The sequence below is a fragment of the Convolutriloba macropyga genome, chromosome 12 (genome assembly GCF_964194025.1).
Source record: "Convolutriloba macropyga chromosome 12, txConMacr16.3, whole genome shotgun sequence".
Taxonomy (NCBI): Eukaryota; Metazoa; Xenacoelomorpha; order Acoela; family Convolutidae; genus Convolutriloba; species Convolutriloba macropyga.
The window spans coordinates 7,100,654-7,128,102 of NC_134479.1; the positions used below are offsets into that span (position 1 = coordinate 7,100,654).

Below are 27,449 nucleotides of genomic sequence, written 5' to 3' on the forward strand. Positions count from 1 at the left end.
GACTTCTTGCTTTTTGCGTGAACTAAATTGCACAAACTCTAAAATTTCGTCTGTTGCTAAAACAAAGTTGATTGTAAGATGAAGGATAACAAAGCCTGAGAGCCTAGTTGTCAATTTTGCCGATTGTTACGCCGGGTATTGAGTTCGAACCTCAAAGTTGTCAAAACTTTTTGAACCCAAAAATGTTCTCAATGGTAGAATTAAATTTCTGGATGGCCCCGGTAGCTCTTTTCCAACTCATTGCTGTGTCTGTTTTTACCTGTATTTCACAGCACGCATGTCTATTTTGGAGCTATTCCAGCAGTCTGCCGGCTATGTTAATATGAATTTTTTTCTATGGAAAATATGGGTTTTATAAAAAAGTTCATCATCAGTTTGTTGCAATGCTTTACAGTTGAAAAAGCAGGGAAATTTAGAGGAGCTCATATTAATGGCAAAAAACTTTTGGCTCTAGAATTAAAAATTTAGTACATCAAATTTCTAAAATCAAAAACTGGAACTTCTTACATCGACGGATAAATGATCCGTTACAATTGATAATTGCTTATCTGAAATATTTTATCATATTTCATCATTTATTTTTTACACAATTGATTTAAGCACAATTGATATTTTAATAAGTTGTGTTTCATGACAACGCTGGTAGATATCCCTTACTTAATAAACATTGCTTTTATTTATTTTAAAATTTCTTTAGTAGAAAGGGCACAGGATTTTCTAAGATGACCAATTTTACAAGTTAGCTTATAGTTAATAACATTTTTTTTCATATCATTAGCTCCTATTAGATAAAAGATTTTTGATAAGATAGTATAGGAAAAATGTAACCAATACCATCGGATGAGAAAATCATTGCTGTTTTATTTTTCACGTAGAAAATGAATTCAAGTTGTGCATTACAGTGCAGAGGTATACCCCAAAATTTCCGCCTTAGTCAAATTGGCTCGAATATTAGTTACATAAAAAGAACGAAATTAGATGACATCCTCTGTATCTTACTTTTTGCAAAAGGGGTTCCGCCAACTTTGCGAAATAAAAGAACATTCGGTGCGAAAAGTAGGTAACAAATCTTGTCGTACGTTTCCGCTCAATTTAGGTATCTATTATTCGCATTCAAAGTATCTCTAATCCGCAATTGAGCCTAATTAAATGCGCGCATTTTGAGCATTCAAAAGTGGTTTTAATACTTTGCAAAAAACATTTGGAACGAAAAGTTGGTTACAAGTCTTGTAGCAGGTTTCCGCTCAATTTAGGTATCTATTATTCGCATTAAAAGTATCTCTAATCCGCAATCGAGCCTAATTAAATGCGCGCATTTTGAGCATGCAATATGGTATTCAACACGGGATACGATATTCTCTTCCATTTTGCCGGTTTCTGCTAAAGTAGCTATTTTCCGCAATATTGTACCACTTTCAATGTATTAACATAGTAAAAACGAACACGAGATACACACATCGGGCATATCTGCCCGTGACGATTTGGGTATACCTCTGCACTGTAATGTGACCTTGGCTAGCTTCGGCTGGTTTTAAGTGACGTAAATTTAAAGTGATTTTAACAACATAGACTCCAATGTCACACGCGCACTTGTCGGGGTAGTTAGTTTGGAAAAAGTAAAGTAACTTTTTTTTCAGTTTTGTTAGATTAATTTGCAAAATCAGTTAATGAAAAACAACTCTGAAAACCTTTTCAATTTAATTTTCTCTATTTTCAATCCAAATCTGTTGGCAACTAATTGATCTTAAATTTTAGCGTAATCAAAAAAAGCAAAAAATTATTTAAAGTTTTCTGGTGATTAGGTTTAAAGTGCTTGCCATCATTACCTCATTAGCCCCATATCGTACCTCATTAGCCCCATAGCGCATCTTCAAATTGACGCCCTGTTTCAATAATTTTTAATTGCTCTCGAACGAAGTATCGAGTAATTAATGGAAATGTCTTTTGTTTATCCAAAATAACTGTTTGACTGCTTTCATCTAGAACATTTATTTGACTTCATGTCTTGATTGACTTTTTCGCGCTTGTCTATTTCATTTTTTTGAGTGATTTGAATTGCACATATTCAGAAATTATGTCTTGCTAATAAAAGTTGGTTGTGAGAAATGAATATTCAGCCCGTACGGCATATTGGGTAATGTGGTCGACTGTTCTCCGAGTGGTTGCCGGTTGGAACAACTTCATAGTCATAAGTTTTTCTAGCCTCTGCCCCATTCTAAACAATTTTTTGCAGTCGAACAATTCTATTGAGCCATAAAATATTTAAACAAATGAAAGGACTCAGTGTCTTAATTCATTAGGAAATATATATTATTTGTGATGTTTATTTTAGCCGATGTGTGAGCCAGTTCAGCCGAGTGAGCACCCTTGTCTAAACGTGTCAGATGCTCTGAGAAATGCAGCCATGGACATCTGTGCTCAGATATTCGACTGTCCTTTCAACCAATGCGCCGAATCAGTAAGCGAATCATAGTTCTTTTTTGACTAAGTAAAAAGTCACTTCAAGAGAATTGGGTTTTTAAAGAAATCTATTATGACATCCAGTGAAACGGAACTTGGAACTTCTTGATAAGATCTTGTTAGAATTGTTGGCAACAAAACGTCAAGATGTGTACAGCCTCCAGCAAGATCTTTGCATGGGTGCTGTCGTAAAACGGGTCAAAGAACTCAATAAGTTGAATTTTAAATTAAATTTTGATCTGAAAATAAACAAAAATTAGGTCGTATTTATAGTACTTATCTATGCGAAATAATACAGAGAAAATTTAGATTAGCTAAATTTTTTTACTTATTGCCATGTGAATAGATCCTAGTTCCGAATTCCGGACGTGATTCTCTTTGTGGGTCTTGGGCACATGGGCACATTCATGATCATATTAATTCATTCACGGAAACTTGGCCAAATTGGGGATTTATTTAGTTCATTGGTTGGAGGTCAGTGGATGTTAGAATCAGATTTCTATGGATGGGACAATTTAACCTCTGACATCTGATTGATAGGTCACAGGTTCCACGAAATTAAATAGTATACGTCCAGGTCTAATATGAAAAGTTAAAGTTATTTTAACAAGATTTTCTTAAAGGCATCTCAATTTTTACCAACACATAATATTGAATGTAGGCGAAAGTTTCGTTTCACAGGAAAGTTATCATCCATTTAACACAACAGTCACTTTTTCAAAATTTCTGAAAGAGATTTTTTTTCTAGTTTTTCGATTTTATCAGAGAAAGCATTTTTAGAATTATTTCGGGAACTCTTCTTGTTCAACTTAATCTTCGCTAGAGAAAGCTTCAAGGAGCAGGAAAAAAACATGAGAATGGTTGATAAGAGACGCAAAAATTCGAGAGCATAAGACCGGTTGGCGTAATGGTTAGAACACTAGGATTGCAAGTAAGGGATGCTGGCTTGAATCCAGTACTTTTCCATTTTCACAGTAGGGAAAATATGGACAAGAAATGATGTAGACGCCATTGTGTGAGTGATGATATCAATTTTATTAATGTGCACCAATAATTTAATATATTATCAGTCAATAGAGCGTCTTTGTAACTTCTTTTGTTGATTTTCACAGAGCTCTGTTTTCTATTTCAGGATTCTTTCAAACCTTCAATATGAACGGTAAATTTTTTCATGTCGTGTTCTGAAAGTCAGTTGTTCACTTTTTTCACTTTGTGTTTAGAGTGCCTACTGTGCTAAACAGACGATAGCCAACTGTATCTACCAGTACTGTTCAGCCCACAGTTCCGGACACACTGACCCAAGGACAGCTGTCTGCAACACGTTCCAGACATTCGCCCTCTCTTGTAGTGATCTGGGCAAACAGATCGACCACTGGAGGTCAGAGGACTTCTGCGGTTAGTAAATACAATTTAGAGCTAAATGGCAACAGAACAGACCTCCTTAAGAGCAAAATCAATGATCATTCTCTCACTTTTAAATTACTCAGTCAAATAACTTGTTATCATTGCCAAACTAATGCAGGGCGAAAATAATAATGACTAAGCCAGAACCGACCGCTGAGAGGTTTTAAGATACAGAAAATTTAAAAATCTGCTACGTAAAATTTTTGGTCAGATTCTTCGATTTTCCCCCCTTAAATTATGACCTCCAGCGCAGTGAATCGTTTGACCATGTTAATTCTAATCATCAACATCCGTGAACTGATTTTACCGCCATCACGAATGAGTATTTCATGATGACGTTGATTTTACACAAAAAGTTAAAGTTGCGTGCGGAAATTATGTGAATAAGAAGCCGTCATTTAAGGAAACGGGGAAAATTGAATATACCTTTGACCATGGTCAAACATGACCGAGAAATTGCTTGCACCCTGACCTAAAGTTAAGTCAATATCAGTACTGGCCTCGTCTAATTACAAGTATATTCTGGTTTATCAGTACTGGTGTATTCCAAATGCAAGTCTTACAAATCTGACAGGTCTTGGCCAAGACTTGGGTAACACTTGCAAGTTGACTTCAAGTCAAAAAACCAACTTTCCAAATATTTTCGATTGAAAGTTTTGAATTTTGAAAAGTTTTGTAACGTGCCACGATTTCGAGGTGAGTTTTCACCCACTTTCCCGGGGTGTTCAAAATTGATACCAAACTGGTACCCAATGATACTAATGAGTACTGCAGGACCCCTGGATGTCACAATGGGTCATTTAAGATTTGCAATTAGACGGACGTGCACATTGTGACTAATACTAGCATTTAGACTGGCAAGTGTAAAAAGTGACATGATTGTGGCTCTGAATTAGTACTGATATAAAACCTGCCGTTAGACCTACCCAAAACTGATTTTGACCTGACGTTAGGTCCTGGTAATTAATATGCAAATTACTCTCTATTTATATATGAAAATATCTGAATACTTTGGAACGTAATTTTGAGCGAAAGTTAATTTGATCGATTGGGTGCACTCATTGCCGTTCCAATACATCGTGACTTCATTGAGGTTCCGTACGCAGATCACATCTACTTTCTTTGATTTCATACTAGGTTCATGTATGATATCTTTGATTTCATACTAGGTTCATGTATGATTTCTTTGATTTCAAACTTGGTTCATTAATGATTTCTTTGTTTTCATACTAGGTTCTTGTATGGTTTCTTTGATTTCATACTAGGTTTATGTTTGACTTCTTTGTTTACATAACAGGTTCATGTATGATTTGTTTGATTTCATACTGAGGGGCATGTATGATTTCTTCGATTCCATACTATGTACATGTATGATTTCTTTGGCTTCATACTAGGTTAATGTATGATTTCTTTGTTTTCATATCAGGTTCATGTAAGATTTCTACTGTTTCATATTCAGTTTTTGTATGTTTTCTTTGTTTTCATACTAGGTTCATGTTTGATTTCTTTGATTTGATACCATGTTCATGTATGATTTCTTTGATTTCATACTAGGTTCATGTGTGATTTCCTTGATTTTATACTAGGTTCATATATGATTTCTTTGTTTTCATACTAGGTTCATGAATGATTTCTTTGATTTCATACTAAGTTCATGTATGAGTTCTTTGATTTCATACAATGTTTTTTAATGATTTTTTTGATTTATACAATAATCATGTATGATTTCTTTGATTTCATTCTAGGCTCAGGTATGAGTTGTTTGATTTCATACAAGATTTTTATTTTATTTCATTGCTTTCATTCTAGGTTTATGTATGATTTTGTTGATTTCACTCTAGGTTAATGTATGATTTCTTGTTTTCATACTAGGTTCATTAATGATTTCTTTGATTTCATACTAGGTTCATGTATGATTTCTTCGATTTCATTCTAGGTTTATGAATGATTTATTTGCTTTTATACTAAGTTCTTTTATGAGTTCTTTGGTTTCTTACTCGGTTAATGTATGATTTCTTTGTTTTCATACTAGGTTTATGTATGATTTTGATTTCATACCATGTTTATGTATGATTTTTTTGATTTCATCATGGATTTATGTATGATTTCTTTGCTTTCATACTAGGTTCTTGTATGATTTCTTTGACTTCATACTAGGTTAATATATGATTTCTTTGTTTTTGTACTAGGTTCTGGTGTGATTTCTTTGATATCATACTAGGTTAATGTTTGCTTTCTTTGTTTTCATATTGGCTCATGTATGATTTATTTGATTTCATACTAGGTTCATGTATGATTTCTTTGATTTCATTCTAGGTTCATGTATGATTTCTTTGCTTTCATACTAAGTTGTTGTATGATTTCTTTGATTTCTTACTAGGTTAATGTATGATTTCTTTGTTTTCATCATAAGTTTATGTATGATTTCATTGCTTTCATACTAGGTTAATGTATGATTTCCTTGGTTTCATACTAGGTTCATGTTTGATTTCTTTGATTTCAAACTAGGTTCATGTCTGATTTCTTTGTTTTCATCATAAGTTAATGTATGATTTCATTGCTTTCATACTAGGTTAATGTATGATTTCTTTGTTTTCATACTAGGTTCATGTTCGATTTCTTTGATTTCATACTAGGTTCATGTATGATTTCTTTGATTTCATACTAGGTTCATGTGTGATTTCATTGATTTTATACTAGGTTCATATATGATTCCTTTGTTTTCATACTAGATTCATGTATGATTTCTTTGATTTCATACTAGGTTCATGTATGATTTCTTTGATTTCATACTAGGTTCATGTATGATTTCTTTGATTTCATACTAGGTTTATGAATGATTTATTTGCTTTTATACTAAGTTCTTGTATGAGTTCTTTGGTTTCTTACTCGGTTAATTTATGATTTCTTTCTTTTCATACTAGGTTTATGTATGATTTCTTTGATTTCATACTAGGTTCATGTATAATTTCTTTGATTTCATACTAGGTTCATGTGTGATTTCATTGATTTTATACTAGGTTCATATATGATTCCTTTGTTTTCATACTAGGTTCATGTATGATTTCTTTGATTTCATACTAGGTTCATATATGATTTCTTTGATTTCATGATTTCATACTAGGTTCATGTATGATTTCTTTGATTTCATACTAGGTTCATGCATGATTTCTTTGATTTCATACTAGGTTTATGAATGATTTATTTGCTTTTATACTAAGTTCTTGTATGAGTTCTTTGGTTTCTTACTCGGTTAATGTATGATTTCTTTGTTTTCATACTAGGTTCATGTTTGATTTCTTCGATTTCATACTAGGTTCATGTATGATTTCTTTGATTTCATACTAGGTTCATGTGTGATTTCATTGATTTTATACTAGGTTCATATATGATTCCTTTGTTTTCATACTAGGTTCATGTATGATTTCTTTGATTTCATACTAGGTTCATGTATGATTTCTTTGATTTCATACTAGGTTCATGTGTGATTTCACTGATTTTATACTAGGTTCATATATGATTCCTTTGTTTTCATACTAGGTTCAAGTATGATTTCTTTGATTTCATACTAGGTTCATGTATGATTTCTTTGATTTCATACTAGGTTCATGTATAATTTCTTTGATTTCATACTAGTTTCACGTATGATTTATTTGATTTCAACCTGAGATCATATATGATTTCATTGATTTCGTACAAGGATCATGAACTTTTTTCAGCATGAATTTTTAGGTTTCATGAACGGATCATGAGTGAATTCTTTGACTTCCTACTGGAATCATATATGATAAATTGGTCTTCATTCAAGGATCATGCATGATTTCTTAGGTTTAATAGACGGATCGTTTTCTGAAGTCGAGTATGGACAGTATGAAATCATATATGAATCCTTGTATGAAATCAAAAAACTTCAACCCAGGTCGGAATAGATTTAAACACGGATTAGCCATCATTTCTGTTCGCGAATAGTGACCTCTGAAAACCAGTTCACTTTCATTGTCACCCTCATTGCTAAAGATGCATTTCTACTAGAAGAAAAAAAAATCATAAATTGCAAAATCTTTGTTCAAAATCAACTGACAATTAACTTGGTTAACATGATATTCTCATCAACACAGCAGATTAGCAGTTCATTTAATCAAATATCAGCAGTCCGTTTGTTTTCTTCACAACAAGAAATAGGCCTCTTGCAATATGCTTTTGTTCTCCCCACTTAGATCAGGTAAGAACAAAAACTTGGGCATCTTAGGTGATCTTAGGCATTAACTTAGCTAGAGGTCTTTCTTCTGGATACATAATTTAGTTTTTCGGGTTGATGACATTTTCAAATTGAGCCGATTTGAAGTTGCTCGCACTATATTCATTTTGATTTCAGTTTGATGCCCCCACTCATTGGGTAACAAAAACATCAGAGCGCTAATAATTGGCGTTAAAATTTGCTGCCCCTGCTGATTGGGTGACTTATAAAACAGATTTTTGAATCCATGCCAGCAGAAATTTATTCTTTAAGTACGTTGTCCTCTCAAGTATCTTAATAATTATTTGACAACTTTTATCCGATTACAACAGGAACGTCAACATATTTCTTTAAGGAATAAAAGCTCCATATTCATGGCGAAACGATCTCCATTTAGATCTAGTTCCTCTTATGCACAGATTTGAAGCCCTTAAGATTGCAAAATTTAATCTCAGTTTGACCCAGTTAATGATAATGCTGTAGGGTTTGTCCCATTTAGAAGCGAGTCTGTCCGCCAGTCTTCTGAGAAAAATTTTGCTCTCTCTGGCCATCATGCCGTCAACACTGAAAATTAACGGAGTAAAAGCGATATGTTTTTCATGGCAAGCCTCGGAGTATTTTCTCCTCTTTTCGTCAGCGCAGCTTTCCAACACATCCTCTGGATTTCTGTTGCTGTAAGATTTAGCCTCAGTGTCTGTGACACGAATATCAAACGAGGCAGTTTCTTGCGGGCTCCAGACACCTCTTATGAGAAGATCGACTCTTAAAGCTTTCTGATTCTCTGAATGTTCACGAATTACTGGTTCTTTTTGAGTGTAAGTCCATGCAAGGCAGGATAAGTCTCCCAATAAATCTCTAATTTCATTATGCATTTGTGTAATCAGGCCTCCTTTTTTGCAGATTAGGGCATGCTGAACAATGAAATCTTCACCACAACCGTCACATTTCACATGGAGGTTTGTTAGGGGTAAACCGTATCTTAGCGCCATGGAATCCTGGAATTCGTTCTTCGACAAAACAAAATTGTCTCTCTCTGACACTTTTGCGGTTAACCAACAAGAGTTTCCCGTTTTGAAATTCCACTCCATTCTTTTTCTCTCTGATTAGCATGCTTGCTCTAACAAAGCCTTATATGTATTACTCTGCTGGGACTCATTTTCCAGCTGAAAAGTTTGTTTGCTGCTGCGAACGTGAGTTTTGTGTGCGTTCCAATGCCGTTCCATTCACAATAGAATCCGAAATCAGTGAAGATGTTTTCTTGGACATTTCAAACTGTTCACTCGCCTTTACCGCTGGGTTAGGAATACCTAATCCTCCATTCTTAGCAGACAAACTGAACAGGGTACGTTGGGGATTACTCACATTATAAATATTATAGAAGATAGTGAGTCTGATTTTTGCAAGATTGCTCAAATCCAAAATGCAATTCTGTCATTATTCGAGAAGTTTGGTTTATGATGATACAATAATGTAGTTATAACTAATAATTCTTATACCAATTAAAACTCAATGACTGGAAGGATTAGCTAACATGTCACTGTTGTTTGACATGCTTGCAAGGAAGTAGGCTTAGCTTAGTGGTTACTTCCTTTATAATAATTATACAATCTGTTGAATGATTTAATTACAACTCGGTTCGATTCTACGGATAAAACCAAAAGAACCACTCGCGCAACCCTGCTTTTGCAAAAAAGAAAAAATCAATTGGAAAAAGAGAGTCGAAAACAGCTCCATGTTGGCCTGATATTGTTTTGCTGCAATAAAGTAGCAGTCAAGTTATAAAAAAACTTTCACAAAGTTATAAAGGGTTAATTTCAACTTTTAAGGAGAACTTAACTGAAGCATGTATTGGGTAGATTGTTAATAGCCGCCCTCATCTTCTCAGCCGGCTATTATAGCGCTCCTATTTTTTACAATTCAAAGAATTTTTGCAATTCAAAGAATTTTTACATTTCAAAGAATTTGAATTGTATTGGGGCGCTGTCTTTTTTTTTAAGATCTGTTCACACATTTTCATGATTTTTGAAGTCAAATTGGAGTAGTGATTTTGGTCACGCCGAAACAGGAAATGGAGCGAAAAAGCGAGTGGTTCTGCGGCGTGAATTTTTTTCGCTCTAATTTTAAAGTAGAGTGCGAAAATGGTGTTTGAACAAAAATTCGGTTTTTCGGTAGTGGTTTTTTGTTCACATGCGGCATTTTGACACCGATTTTTTGTTTTTTTTTTAAATTTTTTGATCTGATTTTTTTAAAATGGTTTTCTCAATTCACTCATAGTCCATTCTAGGTCTAGTTTTTCTGTTTAGTCAATGAAAATTCTTTGAATTGTACGTCAGGACTTGTCCTGCTATGTTTTTTTACTTCGTCGAATAAAAAAATGTTTCGCTTTACCTCATTTTGCCGCCTTTTCAACATTTTGCGTGAAATCTTTTTGACTTCTCTAGGCTGGTTTCTCTCTTCTCTCATTCTGCTAAAAATGAATTTGAACATCAGTTGCTAAGCAAAGCAATTCAAAATGAACAGAGTCGGTATAAAAAATTGAAGTCAGAAATAGAAACGGGATAAACCCATAAAGCCCAATTTTAGATGCCCGCTATTTGAACGTCGTTCCTATAATTCTTATTTACCATCTCTAATGCTTATTGTTATTGATAGTAGCCCCTGTAGCCTCTCTATGAGAAACAGAAATATGTTCAACTAAGAAATGCCATCAAAATAAATCGGACTTAAAAAAATGTTTTTGTACAAAAATCTTTTTTTTCAATATCTACTGTTATTTCAATCCCAATCATGCTTATTGGAATCAACGTCGGCTTTTTTCCGGCAATCTGCCGGGTATGTTTATTATTTACTCCCGATCGAAGATTGAAACAATTGTTGTATAATTGTGCGTCTTGTTTGTCCAAAAATTTCCATTGACCGTATTTGAGCTTTTGGTCTAGAATATTCCTTCCTTGTTTTCTTGAGTGACCTTTTTGCGCTTCAGTTCTTCCTTCATTTTTAAGTGATCCAAGTCGCTCTCACTCTGTAATAAACTTTATTGCTATTATAAAATGCAATTTTGAGCGAAATGGAGTCAAAGCCATTTTTGCTTAGTGGTTACGAGGGTGAACCTGAATCCTGGAACAACAGTCCCTCTAAATTAAATTGAGCCCGCCTGTCGTTCGAGCGTGTTTTTTTTCGGTCCTTGGTCGCTTATGTTTCGATATTTCTATTTCTGATCAGCTGTACATATTAAAATAATGTGTTTTTCTCTAGTCTCAAAACCCAAGATTATTATAATAAAATTTTTTACTGTTATTTTTGTTTTTTTTTTCATTTCTTCGACAAGAAACACTTGGAAGACAATAAATCAAAATCTACATTACCTCTTCTTTAAACATCTAGAAAAAATTGTCAAATGAAGCACCCATTTTGTAATGGACAGCCAATTCTCAGTTGCAGAAGTGCGTTTTGTACGGAAATGTTTGTTTAAATCTATCAAGAAGAGATTTTTTCCTGATATTATTTTCTCTACTCTAAGTTGCTCACGGATCCATAACAACGGAAATACAGAATCTGGCATTGTTGTTATTATTTGTATATGATTTCTGCAGCTGCTTAGGTGGAAAAAAATTTTGTTTCGGAGGAAATGATCAAAACAAATTAGTTGAATCACTTGTCAAAACTGAATCACTTGTCCATTACTGACTTTTCCACAGTTCTTGAAATAGAAATTAAATTCCTAGTAAAAGACCTGATTTTCGAAATTTTTGGACACCAATATAGTTATTTATCCTACAAAAACATTTCACTAGCTTTCGTCGTTTACAACTAATTTTTGTGCAATGACAAACAAAACGTTTGTGCTCATAAAGGGCTACATTTTCGCAACTGAGTAAACACGAAATCTAATTTTGGGAGATATCAATATATGTCTCTTTTTTATTATAAGATACGGCAATACTATACGTCAGTGTATACGTCAGTGTATACAACAGTGGAACAACTTTCCAAGAGACAATCGGTTGGCGTGAAACAATAAATCTTTTTTTTTTAAAAAAAAAATGATCATATTTGTTAATTAGCATTACAAAAATCAGTTAAAGTGTAAGGTTGGCGTTTTTATTCTCATCTTGAGAAAAATATTTAGAAATGAATATTTTTGAAAAAATTATGATCCTTAAACAACAAGAGACGTAAATTGAACCTAAGTGCGTATCGTTTATTAACTAAAAAATGATTGTTTTTAATTGCTCTTGAACGAACTTCATAGCAATTATTGTAAACGTGTTGATCTTTTTTATGCAAATTTTCCGCTTGACCGTTTTTACTTTTTTCTTCTACTCAAGTGACTTTTTCACGCTCTTGTTCTTCATTTTTGACTGATCTCTTTGCTCTCACTCCTAAATAAAGCTTGTTTCTAACATAAAGTCGGTTGCAGCATAGCAATCACAAGGGAATGATAGAGGAGTGGGCAGTGCATCTGCTTATAGAGATGGAAGCCAATGGCTCGAATCTCGGCGAGGTTCAGTGTTTATTCACCCGCCTGTCTTTCGAGAGCAATTCTTCCGACATTAGTCGGTTTAAGTTCTTTAGTTTGTTACAAATAAATTTAAAGATTTTGGTTATATACTGAATTTACTTGTTTCAAAAAAATGTTTAAAACAGCACTCTCAAAATCTGTCTATCTAATCTGTTTAAAATGAAAGTTAACATTTTCTACAGCTAATTTTTGTTTTTCAAAATTCACAATAAATTTTGGGATGATTATGAAGAGCAAACTGATCTGAAAATCCCCTCTAGCAGATTGGAAAACTGAATATCTTTTTCATGTTTCCTTATTTCGTTGGGTTTGTAGCCCCTTTTTTCGGTTGCAGGAACCTAATGCTTTTACAATTCATATCATTATATAGTTTTAAATTCGACAAAAAAATAAATAACTGCTTGTTTTGCAGCCAAAGAGTGTCCGGATGGCTTCGTGTACAAAGACTGTGGCTCTTCTTGTATCCACACTTGTAAAAATATCCACAACCCAGTCGGAGACGACCAGTGCAACCAGGTAAGACATAATTAGACCCAAAAAGGCTGGTCTAAAATGGAAGGGATCATTTTGAAACATGGCCTCTGTTGGTGGCTCTTAATCTCAAACTAGCCAAGTTGAGGTCCCTGGTTGAGTATTGATAACCCCAAATTGGTGACTACTCAAGGTGACTATGTTAAGTGCGGAAAAGTGTGCCCGCTAATGTGTCTCTTATATACATTGGAATCACACCGTCATCGAAGTTTCAAGCATTTAGTCGGAATAATGTCAATGTTCTTTCAGGAATAATTTTGAATAGGGCAATTTACTTGGTTTTAAAATTCAAATGTTAATAACTAAATCAGCAGTGCATATCCCAAAACCATTCATTAACTGAGATAGCAATAGCTGCATTTTCACCCACACAAAAATCAAATTCTATTTTTTCGATAATTGCACGAAGGCTGATTAATGAAGGGCAGCTTTTACCAATTTTCGAGGTTTGATCAAAACTCAGAATGATTTTTCGCTCAACTGAAAATGTAGTATGAATTATTTAGGCAATTAATCAATAAATCAATTGGCATTGTTTTATAAATCAATAAATCAATCCCTATTTTTTTTTAAATTTATTGAAAAATCATACTTCGAGTTTCGATTGAAGCTAACTAGTAGAATGGTAAAATCATCTTAAATTTAATTAACATTTTTCTAATTATCGGAAATGTAGTAATTGATTTATTCGGGGAAAATACTTGATATATGCATTTTGATTTTGGGCAGAGTCAAATGCTTAGAAATTTCATTATTCGGATCTTTTCGGTTTGTGCCCCCCCCCCCCTCAGCTTCGTGGTTGCATATTATTTGCACCCCAAAGACAGATAAAAACTCCAAAACAAAAGCTCAGAGTTGTTAATGTTTTCCACAGGCGTGCAGTCCAGGGTGTTTTTGCCCTGATGGGACATTGTTGAATGACATGGGAGAGTGTGTGCCATCTTACGAGTGTACTTGTGTATATGACAGAGTCACTTACCAGACTAACGACACTATTCAACTGGACTGTAATGACTGGTTAGTTCGAAATTGGATCCTAAATTTAAAAAAAAACAATGAATTGATTCAAATTCTGTTCTACTTGTCTGTGATTTGTGGGGTGGATGTAGAAAACAGATTGATAGTGCGGTCAAAACAGTTATGACTGTACATAAATGAAATTTGCGAACCAGCATAGCTTCTTTTTGCATTTTTATATCCAAATATTTAATTTTAGGATGTATAATCATTTTTTTCCTGATGATGGGGACAGAACAGCAGATGTTGAAACATGTAAGCCATCATAGATGTAACAATTCTGTTTAGCAATGGAAGTTATGTACCTGTATGGGCACTGAAAGATAGTACACTGTCTATTGCATCAATTTCTAAGTCAAACTTCATTTCTTTAACTTTTATCCTTTTAATTGGTTATTCAGTTCCATTCTCGAAAGATTTAAACCAATTTTAAAACAATAATAGATTCGTTTGAGCATGTTGTAATCCATACATCACGTACGTCAATTAGGCTAGAAGCCTGTTTTCGGACGTCGTACAAGATTTTCAGAAAGGGCCGCTCAATTACAAGATTTTTTCTTTTTTTTAAAAAAAAGGAAAAAACCTAGAAAAAACGATAAATGTCAGTGTAATGGAATAAATGATAAAAGCCAATTTAAAAATGTCAGTTTAAACGATAAATGCCGGTTTAAAATGTCAACGTTGTTTCAGTGTGTGCCGTGGCGGTTACTGGGACTGTACTAACTATATCTGTGACTCAGTATGTGAAGTGAGAGGACACGGTCACATCAAGACATTCGATGGTCTGTCCATTCACTACCCTGGAACGTGTGACTACGTTCTCGCACAGGTAACAATTGCCAATATTATCATAAAATTACATTTAGTTTGTTAAAGCATTTCTGTTTAACATATCATTTCTGAGGGTTATATAATTATACCCAAGTATCAATGTAAAGAAAATTTTATTTCTACTTTATATGATTTTTTCAATCCAGTAAAGATAGTTGTTTGCCTAAACAGTTTTTCTTCCCATAACTTGGAAACGTAGAACCATTCGATTTCATTAGTTCAATTCTTCTGTAATTTAGAGGCAAATTTATTGTTTTTCTCATGTGATGCTAGGTATGAACAATTATGTCCTTCCTATGTATGAGCCCGTTTTTTTTCTGAAAAAATGATTCTTTTTTGCAATTATTGCAGCTTATTGCAGAGTATGGAAAAATATCAATCTGAATTAGAAATCGAAGAGAAAATGATAATCTAAGCAAGGGGCTCTCTGCTGAAATTGTTAACGCTCAAATTAGTTTTTTTTAACTTGATACAGATAGATACGGTTACAAAGAGCGAATTGTGTAACCGAAATATCTGTCTTTTTCTTCTCTGAGTTCGTAGGAGAGATAAACTTCTCAACCGAAGTATTGTTTTTGTCTATGTTTTTTTTGGCAGTTATTGATCTGTTTGCAGAACCCAGTGAATTGAAACTTGGTACACCTTAATAAGAAACACGATAAATCTTGGTAATTCTTGCCATTATCTTCGCATCGCTGTCAAGAAACAATATCTTGGCAAAATCCTGAATAAATTAAATAAAAAGTTTGCATCCATCTGTTTGCATACGTTATTATAATTACTTGAGTTATACTTTCTTGAACTTCTGAAGGAAACTGTTGAAGAAATTGCAAAGAGATCTCCTTGCTCTTTCATTGATCATGAAAACGTGTCATCCTGTAAATACCACACACGGAACCTCAAAAACAGTTTAATAAGGCAGGTCAAATTTAATAATGCAGCACTTGGAAACTCACTGCGGTTAAGGCTGACTAAGACTTATAATTTTTGCAAATCGAATTACCTCTTCCCTTCAGATATTGAAATTCAAAAAATGAATTCAAAGCAGCTCAAAAATTTAGTAGATCAAATTTTCAAAAACTATCTTTTCGACAGAAAGTCTTTTTTTACATTAACTTTTGGCTGATTAGTGGCTGAGGTACAAACTAACTCGTTCTTAATTTTCTGGAAAGTAAAATATAATTGATGAGTTTTTCAAAAGGGACGTCACCTAAACGAGCTGTAAAGCTTATCTGACGTACTTCTTGAAAACGTTTATAGTTATTAATTGTAAACTGTTTTCAAGGAACTTAATTCAATTCAACTTTTTGACTTTTCCAAAAATGTTGTTTCCTCTCTAGCAGAGAGGTAGACCTTTTTTGCCTGCTTTTGTCAGTTACTTACGTTGTTTCCTGAACCTTCCGTTTTTGTTGTTGTTGTGAGTGTTTTTTTGCTTAGTTAGATTTTGGTACATTGAAAACTTTAACGGCCAGCAAACTAATATATTAAAGCGTTCTTGTACTTTTTCTTCAGTGTCCTCGATATATAACAAAAAGAAATGACATGATTTTCTCAAGTTGTTCAGAATCACCAGAGTTGTTAGTTACCCTACCAATGGAATTTTTATTTTTTTTTTCAGTCGGACAAATTGTCTGCTATGCGATGAGATACATTTTTTAAATTAAATGAGACCAAATTTTGAAACTGGTTAAAGAATTCGTCGTCTCAGATTCAGGCAAAAAATTTTAACATGATATTTGGCTTCTGATTATTTTCACAGTTTATTTGTAAAATTTCAACCAAATATTAAAAAAAAAACATCTATTGATACTTTATTTTCGAAATCGAAATTGTGTTTTATTGAGAATTATCTCTATCCGAATGTATTCGCTAACTTTATCAAATAGGATTCTGTGAAACTTTCGTTCATTCTCACGTCTCCCTTTTTGTAGATCAGACATAAGCTGATTTCTGATTTCCGTATGAAAATATCCTCAATGATTCAGGTGCTTTTTACACACGTAGTGTAAAGAGCACGGACTGAGTCTTTATTGGTTTGAATGCGTTTCTAAGAAAAACTGGTCATAAATTTCATGAAGTAGCGTGTGTTTAATCGCGAAGTGTAACAACACTTTTTGTCAACCAAATAAAAAGCAAATTTCCTTGCGTTTAAAATTCGAAATTTTGTTTTATTCATGAAAGCATCGAAGCTCACTATTGTTGAATTTATGAGCACATCATAATAAGTTATAATATAATGTAGCAAAATTATGCTATATTTGCCAATATAATATAATAATATAAATGAATTTCACTAAAGTTTGTTTCACCAAGCTTAGTAAGTCCCTAACGGGACTTGAGTTTGATTTCCCTCAAACACTGTCCATCCATATGGATGTGATTTGTACTTAAAGTTCTTCTCAGCTAAATCAAATAGATATTCTTTGACTTCTCTTTTGGATAATTATAACAGGATTGCTAATTTTGTGTGTTTCGGTTTAGACTTACGAAGACGACGAGAAAGACATTGAGATCATTCTGAAGACGATCTGCGCTGACCCGAATGTGCCCTATGGCTGTCACAAGGCACTGGAGGTGAATGTAGTTGGGGTGTATGGGGGGATAGCCCACAAGATAGAGATGGAATTAGAGGACATTATTGTCAATGGACACTTGATGGGAGTCAAGGAGTACTCTCGAAGGTCAGTTTCACAGAACCCAAGTTGAGGTTCCGAACCACAGTTGAGGTTTAGACTACACCGTTCATACCAAGACAAAGTTCTATTAATCACTTTATTTTTCTTAAGTTTGCGATTTAGAGTAACATTAGCATTGCAGCAATAATATATCTTATTCAGTTAAATATTCTTCAGCTGAAAATTCAGGGAAATTTACCAGAACTGTGCGTGTATTTTGGCGTTCCTACATCTGCACAATTTAACTGATGAGGCCAAATTTAAGGTGTAATTTACTTGCACAATTTACCTTAACTTTTCAGGTAATTTACCTTTACAATGCTAAGGCGCGCAGAAAAGCCATTTCTGTAATCAGATAAATTCTTTATAATTCTTAGCGCCAATTATGTTTTTAATCACTATCTTTTACAATTGCAACCCAATTGTGAGTGGTTTCAGAAAAATAAAAAAAATATATATACTTAGTAAACAAGGTCGTCAAAAGTTTCAAAGAGTGTTTTACTTAATTCTTTTGTTAAGTTTGAATGATATTCATAGATGTTAATTTTTTGTTCAGAGATGTTCACACATAAAAAAATAGCTTCAGTAAAATTATCTTTAAAGTGCTTCATTTACATAAAAGTGCACCTAATTTATACCTCATTTGTGCACCTAATCTTTTCTCTGGTTACACTTATCTCTACTTTCACAGTTGAAGATTCGAACCTTGCCATCTGATTTTTAGTCAACTGCTTTGCCGACTCCACCATTACTTATTTTGGAGCTGATAAGTTGAGAGTGCTGGTGAAGTCCCGTTTCAGACAATTAAAAATTGACGTATCTGATGTTCGATCAAAATTTTGAAGAGTTTCTTGGCGTTTTCCAAGGCGATATTGGTTTGAATATGTTAAGAGCAGGTCAAACCATACCCTCGATTGAAATTATATTATATACATATCCTCTGTCTTGTAAGATGTTTTTTTCATCATGTCGGTTTTATTCACAAACTGAAATCGAACGAAGTCGAGAATATGCAAGAAATTGTATGTGATAAAATGTTACCAGACCAAAGCTAAACAAAACTTCTTGAAAAGTTAGCAGTCAGCAGCATTTAAAGCTGCGTGAGAAAATCCCATTTGATTTTGCGTCAAAGGCCCTTAACCAATAGTCCATGCTTGCTTGGCTTTTCGAAATCGAGGAAGTGGTTCGTTGTCAGCTACAAACATTCAGATTTGATGTAAGTTATTGATCAACTTCCTGAATTTATTTTGAGCATGTTCCTTGCCTCTGTGAACAATATTTCTGTTTGAACAATGGTTCTGTTTTAAAGATCAAAAAATGTTGAGAACATGCAAGGATTTGTATTTGATAAGTGGTAATGTGACTTGTTGGTCAAATTTCTGAATTTTTTTGAGACAACCTTCAAATGTGTAATTTCATCGTGAGAACATTCAGATTTGATGCGACTCATTGATCGCATTTGTGAATTCTTTTGATCGTGTTTTTGAGGACATGCTAGTTTTCGTCGATGTGTCTCGATATGTCTTGAGAAAATTTATTTCCAAAACATGTTCTTAAAGTCTTTTAAGTAATTAACCAAAAATAGCCCGAAAAGATTTTCGTCTAATTGAATTGTCTGTTGTAATTGTTGTCTCTAAAAGCCTCAAAAAATGGGTTTTGTGCAAAAGTAAATTTTGCAACCTAATGAAAGACCTTACGAGATAGCATTGTGGTCTGGCCTAGATAAGCTCTTGAGAAAAAAATGCAAATTGAGAGTGTGATTCTATGATTCAGTGCTTATGGGTAATAAGACTGTGAATTGGGTGCAACATTGAGGGTGAGAGAACTGTTGTTTCAGCAAGCAAAGGAATCACCCAGTCCCTATCCTTCCTCTTCCTCATAAATTCCCTTTTTAGAAGTTGTCGGGATATGAAATAATATACGATTCCATGCTCGCCTGTAGTTGAAATCTTTTTGTACATTGCTGTGGCAAAAGTTATCGACATTGGTCTAATTAGGCAATGATGCAATGCGGACAAAAAAAACTAATTGGATAGAAAAAGTCAGTTGTGAAAGATCTGGGTTTCGTTTAAATGGTTTCATCATTATTGTCCAGAGATTTCACAATGGAGAGAGAAATATCTTCCTAATAAGCGTACTACGTTTGCAAACAATATTGTAGAACCAACCCGAACAAGCGTTGTCTCTTTCCACCAACTTACACCTCCCTTATGTACTCTGGAAGGCTCGAACCCTCTACCTCGGCTTCCAAAACCAGTCAAAATGGCACTTGACTAAGGTTCCCTAGTTCTTAACAAAAAAATCTTTTTTAAACAGCAATTTAATGCAATAGGACGCAGAATTTACTGAAAACTAATTCAGTTTTTCTCTTATCATCATGATCCCTTTAAACGTGCTCGTCGGAAGCATCTTCGGAAGCTTAAAAAATGTTATTCAGAGGACCCTTAAAAGTGTATTTCGTGTTTGTTAAATATGCATTCTTTGTTCTCATTTGAAACGGTCTCTAATAATGTCCTAAATTTAATATATAGGATTGCTTTTATATTTTAAGAGGAGGTGATACTGGTGATTGAATAATTAAAAGAGTGTAAAAATAACACGCTTATTTTTTCTCCAGACATATCTCCGATGCTTTCATGTGTTCCCTCTCTTTTATATCATGCTTCCTTACGAAATGAAATTGAAAGAAGTTGAGAATTTTCATGAATTTGTATGTGATAATTGGCGAACAGGTCAGACATAAAGAAAGTTTTTCGCAGTCAGAAGGAGGAGGAGGTCATACTGTTGATAGAAATTTAATTCTTTTCTTGTTCTTTTCTCTTGATTATAGTGTTTTGCCAGTTTGTCTGTTATTTTTTTAAAACGTTAAATGAAAAGCAGTAAAAAATATACAGGAAAATGTATATGGTAAGTGGTAAACCTGTCAAATCTTAACACTTGTCTTCAAAATATTGAAGTCAGTTGGCCTCAAAAAATCAGTTAGAAATTATGTTGCGTGGTGAATATCAAATTTAATCGAAAGTCTGCTCAGTCAACAGGATTGTGACCTGCATTGGAAGATGAAATCTAATTTCACGTCTGACTCCTTAACAACTCGTTCATGACTGCTGTACTCTCTGTGTAATCGAGAATATTGATCAACGTCGCAAAAAGTCGGATTTTATTTGATTTATCCATTAAATTTCTTAAAATTTTTGAATATGTTTTTGAGGATGTACTGTTTTCTATTTTTTAATAGGAGACCGTACTGGTGATTGAAATTGAATTATATCATACAAATAGTGTAAAAATAAAACGTTTTGATATTTGTTCTATTATTGCGTACATTTTTCGATTGTTTTTTGTGTCCCCTCTCATTTATATTGTTTCTTTACGAAGTGAAATCAAAGAAGTTGAGAATATGCAAAAAATTATACGTGATAAGTTACGATTAGTTCAAATCTAAACAAAAGTCAGGCAAGTGGGCAGGATTTGAATCGGCGCGTGATCATTTTTTCTTACTTCTATCTTATTTCTATCTTAGAACAACGACAATTGAGCATGTGGTTCAAAGTTGGCTACAAACATTCACATTTTGATCAAGATTGATCAATTCGTTTTGAATTGTTTTTAAGCGTGTCCCTGACTGAAGTGGCGTTAGTTTGTTTATCATAAGAGGAGGTCAAACTGTTGATTGGAATTTAATAATCTTCAAGTTCCCTCTCTTGATAATAGTGTTTTGCCACCATGTGTGCTGATGTCAGATGAAAAAGTTAAAATAAGAAAAAAGACGCAGAAAACTGTGTGTGGTCTGGGGTGAACGTGCCAACAGTTGTCTTTGAATCTCGAAGTCAGCAGGCCTCAACTCATCAAGTAGAGAATGTACAACAAATTGTATGTGTTAAGGGGAGAATGTCAAACCTAAACAAAGGTCAGCGGAGTTAGCAGTATTAGAACCTGCATGTGAAGATCAAATCTGATTACTAGTCACGTGCATTAACCAATCGGCGATGACTGGTGGCTTCTGTTTTAAATCGAGAACTGTGTTGAACGTCGGTTTTAAAATCTCGTATTTGATGTGACTTATTGACCAAATTTCTGAATGTTTTTAATAGAGTCTTTGAAGATGTAATGGCTTCAATGTTTTAGGAGGAGGGCCAGCTAGTAATTGAAACTGAATTACATCCTATAAAGATGGGAAAAAAGATGGACGTTCTGTTGATTTTTTTCAACATTTTTCTTCTCGGGCATGACTCCTGAGTGATCTCTATAATCGAAAATTTTGTTCAACGTTGGTTTTAAAACCTCAGATTTGATGTGACTGATTGATCAAAATCCAAAATGTTTGCGATCGAGCCTTTGAAGATGTATCGGTTTCAATGTTTTGAGAGGAGGTGGTTTTTGAAATTGAATTTTATCTTAAAAACTGTAAAAACAACACGTTTGTTGATGGTTTTTTTCCCAACATCTGATCGAATCTTTGAAGATCTATTGTTATCAATATTTTAGGAGGAAGGCTAACTGCTAGTTGAAATTGAATTACATCATAGGATGATTTTAAAAATAACATGTTTTGTTGATTGTTTTTCCATCATTTTCCGACTATTTCATTTGCCCCCTGTCTCCTATGTTGAGTTTTTTTTCCGATTGAAATCAAAGAAGTTGAGAATATGAAAGATTTTGTATGTGATAAGTTGTGAATAATTCAAATCTTAATAAAAACACTTCGCTATTAGCAGGATTCGCACTGCGCGGGAACACCTCATTTAATTTCATGTCAGACGTTTTTACCAATCAACCATGACTGATGGGTGATCGGTATAATCGAGAAGGTCGTTCAACGTCGGTTTTGAAAACTCAGATTTAATGTGACTGATTGATCAAAATCCAAAATGTTTGCGATCGAGCCTTTGAAGATGTATCGGCTTCAATGTTTTAAGAGGAGGTGGTTTTTGAGATTGAATTTTATCTTAAAAACTGTAAAAACAACACGTTTGTTGATGGTTTTTTCCCAACATTTTGCCGACTGTTATATGTGTACCCTCTTATTTATGTTTAGTTATGGAGTGAAAGCAAAGAAAATGAGAATTTGTATGTGATATGTTGTGAACAATTCAAAGCTAAACAAATATCTTTGCAGTCAGCAGGATTCGAATCTGCGCGGGAACATCCCTTTTGATTTCAAGTCACACGCCCTAAACACTCAACCAGGACTAGTGGGTGCGCTGTATAATCGAGAAGGTCGTTCAATGTTCGTTTTTAAAACTCAGATTTGACGTACTCATTAATCAATTTTCTAAATATTTGTGATCGGTTCATTGAATTTGTATTGGTTTTAATATTTTAGGACGAGGGCAAGCTAGTAGTTGAAATTCAATTACAACTTAAATTGAAAAAGTAAAACGTTTTGTTAATTTTTTCCGACATTTTCCGAATCTTCCAATTGTCCCCGTCTTTCAAGTTGAGTTTTTTCGGAGCGAAATGAAAGAAGTTGAGAATAAGATTTTTTAAGTGATAAGTTGTGAACTTTTCAAATCTAAACAAATCATTTCGCAGTCAGCAGTATTCGAACCTGCGCGGTAACATCACATCTCATTTCTAGTCAGACGTCCTAACAGCTCGGCCATGACTAATGGGAGCTCGATATAATCGAGAACGTTCTTCAACGTCGGTTTTCAAAACTCAGGTTTGATGTGGCGTATCGATCAAACTTCTAAATGTTTGCAATCGAATCTTTGGAGATGTATTGGTTTCAGTATTTTAGGAGGAGGACAAGTTAGTAGTTGAGTTTCAAGTACATCGAAGAGTTAAGAAATAACACGTTTTTTTTTCATCATTTTCGACTCGTTTTTGTGCCCCCTTCTTTTATGTTGAGTTGCATTACGGACTGAATTGAAAGAAGTTAAACACGATTTTAAACACTCAGATTTGACGTATCTATTGATCAAAATTATAAATGTTTGTGATCACGTCTTTGAAGATGTATTGGATTCAATATTTTATGAGTAGAGCAATCTATTAGGTGGATTTTAGTTAAATTGTATAATGATTGAAAAATAACACGTTTTGTTGATTGTTTTTCCATCATTTTCCAACTATTTCATTTGCCTCTGTCCCCTATGTTGAGTTTCTTTTCTTTCTGATTGAAATAAAAGAAGTTGAGAAAGTGAAAGATTTTGTATGTGATAAGTTATGAATAATTCAAATCTTAATAAAAACACTTCGCTATTAGCAGGATCCGAACTGCGTGGGAACACCTCATTTAATTTCATGTCAGACGCTTTTACCAATCGACCATGACTGATGGGTGATCGGTATAATCGAGAAGGTCGTTCAACGTCGGTTTTGAAAACTCGGATTTATTGTGACTGATTGATCAAAATCCAAAATGTTTGCGATCGAGTCTTTGAAGATGTATCGGTTTCAATGTTTTAAGAGGAGGTGGTTTTTGAAATTGAATTTTATCTTAAAAACTGTAAAAACAACACATTTGTTGATGGTTTTTTCCCAACATTTTGCCGACTTTTTTATGTGTACCCTCTATTTTATGTTTAGTTATGGAGTGAAAGCAAAGAAAATGAGAATTTATATGTGATATGTTGTGAACAATTCAAAGCTAAACAAATATCTTTGCAGTCGGCAAGATTCGAAATGCGCGTGAACATCCCATCTGAATTTTAGTCAGAAGCCTTAAACACATGGCCATCATTGCTGGGTGATCTTTATAATGGCGAAAATTGTTCAATGTCGGTTTGAAATAGTCACATTTGATGTGACTAATTGATTTACGATCAAGGGAATTTGCCATCTGATTTCATGTCACACACTTCTACCAATCGGCCATGACTAATGGGTAATCGGTATAATCGACAATGTCGTTCAACCTTGGTTTTACAAAATCAGGTTTGATGTACCTATTGATCAAATTTCTTAATGTTTTTGATCGAGTCCTTGGCGATGTATGGGGTTCAATATTTTAGGAGGAGGACAAGCTACTAGGTGGATTTCAGTTAAATTGTATAATAATTGAAAAATAACACGTTTTGTTGATTTTTTTCGAAACTTTTTCCGAATCTTTCTTCTGTCCCCTTTCTTTTATGTTGATTTTTTTTACGTGTGAAATGAGTGAAATGAATGCAATTGAAAATATGCAAAAAAATGTATGTGATAAATTTTGAACTGATCAAATCTAAACAAAAATTGTCGCAGTCAGCAGGATTCGACTCTGCGCGGGAACATCCCTTTTGATTTCAAGTCACACGCCCTAAACACTCGACCATGACTAGTGCATGCTCTGTCTAATCGAGAAGTTCGTTCAATGTTGGTTTTTAAAACTCAGATTTGACGTACCTATTGATCAATGTTGTAAATAATTGTGATCGGCTCATTGAATTTGTATCGGTTTCAATATTTTAGGAGGAGGGCAAGCTATTAGTTAAAATTCAATTATATCGTAGATTGAAAACATAAGACGTTTTGTTCTTTTCACTTTTTTTACTCTTTCATCTATCCCTCATTATTTGTTGAATTTCTTTACGGATTGAAATGATTGAAAGTGAGAATTTGGAAGAATTTTGTAAGTGGTAAGTTGTAAACTTTTCAAATCTAAATAAACCTTTGCGCAGTCAGCAGGATTCGAACCTGCGCTTGAAGAAACAAATCTGTTTTATAGTCAGACGCCTTAACGTGACTCGGCCATGACTGCTGTTGCTCTAAATAATCGAGAATGTCGTTAATTGTCGGTTTATAAAACTCAAGTTTGACGTACCTATTGATCAAATTTCTAAGTGTTTGTGATGACTCTTTTAATATATATTGGTTTCAATAATTTATGAGGAGGACAAGCTAGTAGTTAAAGCTAAGTTACATCGTAGATTGAAAAAATAACACGTTTTGTTTTTTTTTCACATTTTTCCGACTCTTTCATCATTTCGGGTGACTTTCTTTACGGATTGAAATGAATGAAAGTGAGAATATGCAAGCATTTTGTAAGTAATAAGTTGTGAACTTTGCAAATCTAAATGCATCTTTTGGCGGTCAGCAGGATTCGAACCTTTGCGGGAAGATTCCATCTGAGTGTTTGTGATGGAGTCTTTAAATATGCATTGGTTTCAATACTTTTTGAGGAGGGCAAACTGGTAGTTAATATTCAATTACATCGTAGATTGAAAAATTAACACATTCTGTTCTTTTTTGGAGATGTATTGCTTTCAATATTTTAGGAGGAGGACAAGTTAGTAGTTGAAATTCAGGTAAATCGGAGAGTTAAGAAATAGCACGTTTTTTTTTTCATTTTTTCACCATTTTCGACTCGTTTTTGTGCCCCCTTCTTTTATGTTGAGTTGCTTTACGGACTGAATTGAAAGAAGTTAAACACAATTTTAAACACTCAGATTTGACGTATCTATTGATCAATTTTCTAATTGTTTGTGATCACGTCTTTGAAGATGTATTGGATTCAATATTTTATGAGGAGAGCGAGCTAGTAGTTGAAATTCAACTGCATTGTATAAAAATTGAAAAAACAACACGTTTTTCTGATTTTTTCCCAATTTTTTTTTCGAGTTTTTCACGTGTCCCCTTTCCTTTATGTTGAGTTTCTTTACGGATTTAAATGAATGAAGTTGAGAATATGTAAGATTTGTATGTGATAAGATTTGAACTGTTCAAATCTAAGCAAAAATGTTTGCAATCATCAGAAATCTAGCCTGTGCGGGAACATCCCGTTTGATTTCAAGTCAGACGCCTTAACCACTCGGCCGTGACTGCTGGGTGGTCTGTATAGTCGAGAATGTCGTTCCTTGTCGGTTTATAAAACTCAGATTTGACGTTCCTATTGATCAAATTTCTAAGTGTTTGTTATGACTCTTTGAAAATGTATTGGTTTCAATAATTTATTAGGAAGACAAGCTAGTAGTTAAAGCTAAATTACATCGTAGATTGAAAAAATAACACGTTTTGGTCTTTTTTTCACATTTTTTGACTCTCCCATCATTTCGGGTGACTTTCTTTACGGAATAAAATGAATGAAATTGAGAATATGCAAGCATTTTGTAAGTGATAAGTTGTGAAATTTTCAAATATAAATGAATGTTTTCGCAGTCAGTAGGATTCGAACCTGCGCGGGAAGATCCCATCTGATTTCTAGTCACACGCCTTAACCACCCGGCCATGACTGCTGGTGCTCTGTATAATCGAGTTCGTCGTTCAACGTCGTTTTCAAATCTCAGATTTTCTGTGGTCTATTGATCAGAGTTCTAATCGTTTGTGATCGAATCTTTGGAGATATATTGGATTCATTATTTTAGGAGGAGGACAAGTTGGTAGTTGAATTTCAAGTACATCAAAGAGTTAAGAAATAACACGTTTTTTTCACCAAGTTCGACTCGTTGTTTCTTTTATGTTGAGTTGCTTTACGGACTGAATTGAAAGAAGTTAAACACACTTTTAAACACTCAGATTTGACGTATCTATTGATCAAACTTCTAAATGTTTGTGATCACGTCTTTGAATATAGTACTCATAAATCTTATATTTGATGTGACTTATTGACCAATTTTCTGAATGTTTTTAATCGAGTCTTTGAAGATGTAATGGCTTCAATGTTTTAGGAGGAGGGCCAGCTGGTAGTTGAAACTAAATTACATCCAATAAAGATGGGAAAAAACGTGGACGTTCTGTTGATTTTTTTTCAACATTTGTCCTCTCGGGCATGACTCCTGAGTGATCTCTATAATCGAAAATTTTGTTCAACGTTGGTTTTAAAAACTCAGATTTGATGTGCCTGATTGAT

General features: G+C 33.9%; 1 protein-coding gene and 2 non-coding genes across 3 annotated transcripts in view; 1 reads left to right on the forward strand and 2 right to left on the reverse strand.

Moving 5' to 3' along the window:
• The window catches only part of LOC142350959 (uncharacterized), a 215,280-nt gene that overhangs the window by 41,230 nt on the left and 146,601 nt on the right, over positions 1–27,449 (forward strand). The window contains exons 7-12 of the mRNA XM_075402986.1: positions 2,333–2,458; positions 3,681–3,855; positions 13,036–13,139; positions 14,029–14,171; positions 14,862–15,000; positions 17,484–17,683. Coding sequence (XP_075259101.1) covers positions 2,333–2,458; positions 3,681–3,855; positions 13,036–13,139; positions 14,029–14,171; positions 14,862–15,000; positions 17,484–17,683 — 887 coding nt within the window. The remainder of the gene's footprint in view (positions 1–2,332; positions 2,459–3,680; positions 3,856–13,035; positions 13,140–14,028; positions 14,172–14,861; positions 15,001–17,483; positions 17,684–27,449) is intronic.
• Positions 25,277–25,361, reverse strand: Trnay-aua (transfer RNA tyrosine (anticodon AUA)). The gene has a single exon. It is a non-coding gene; the product is annotated as a tRNA-Tyr (tRNA).
• Trnas-aga (transfer RNA serine (anticodon AGA)) lies at positions 26,754–26,835 on the reverse strand. The gene has a single exon. It is a non-coding gene; the product is annotated as a tRNA-Ser (tRNA).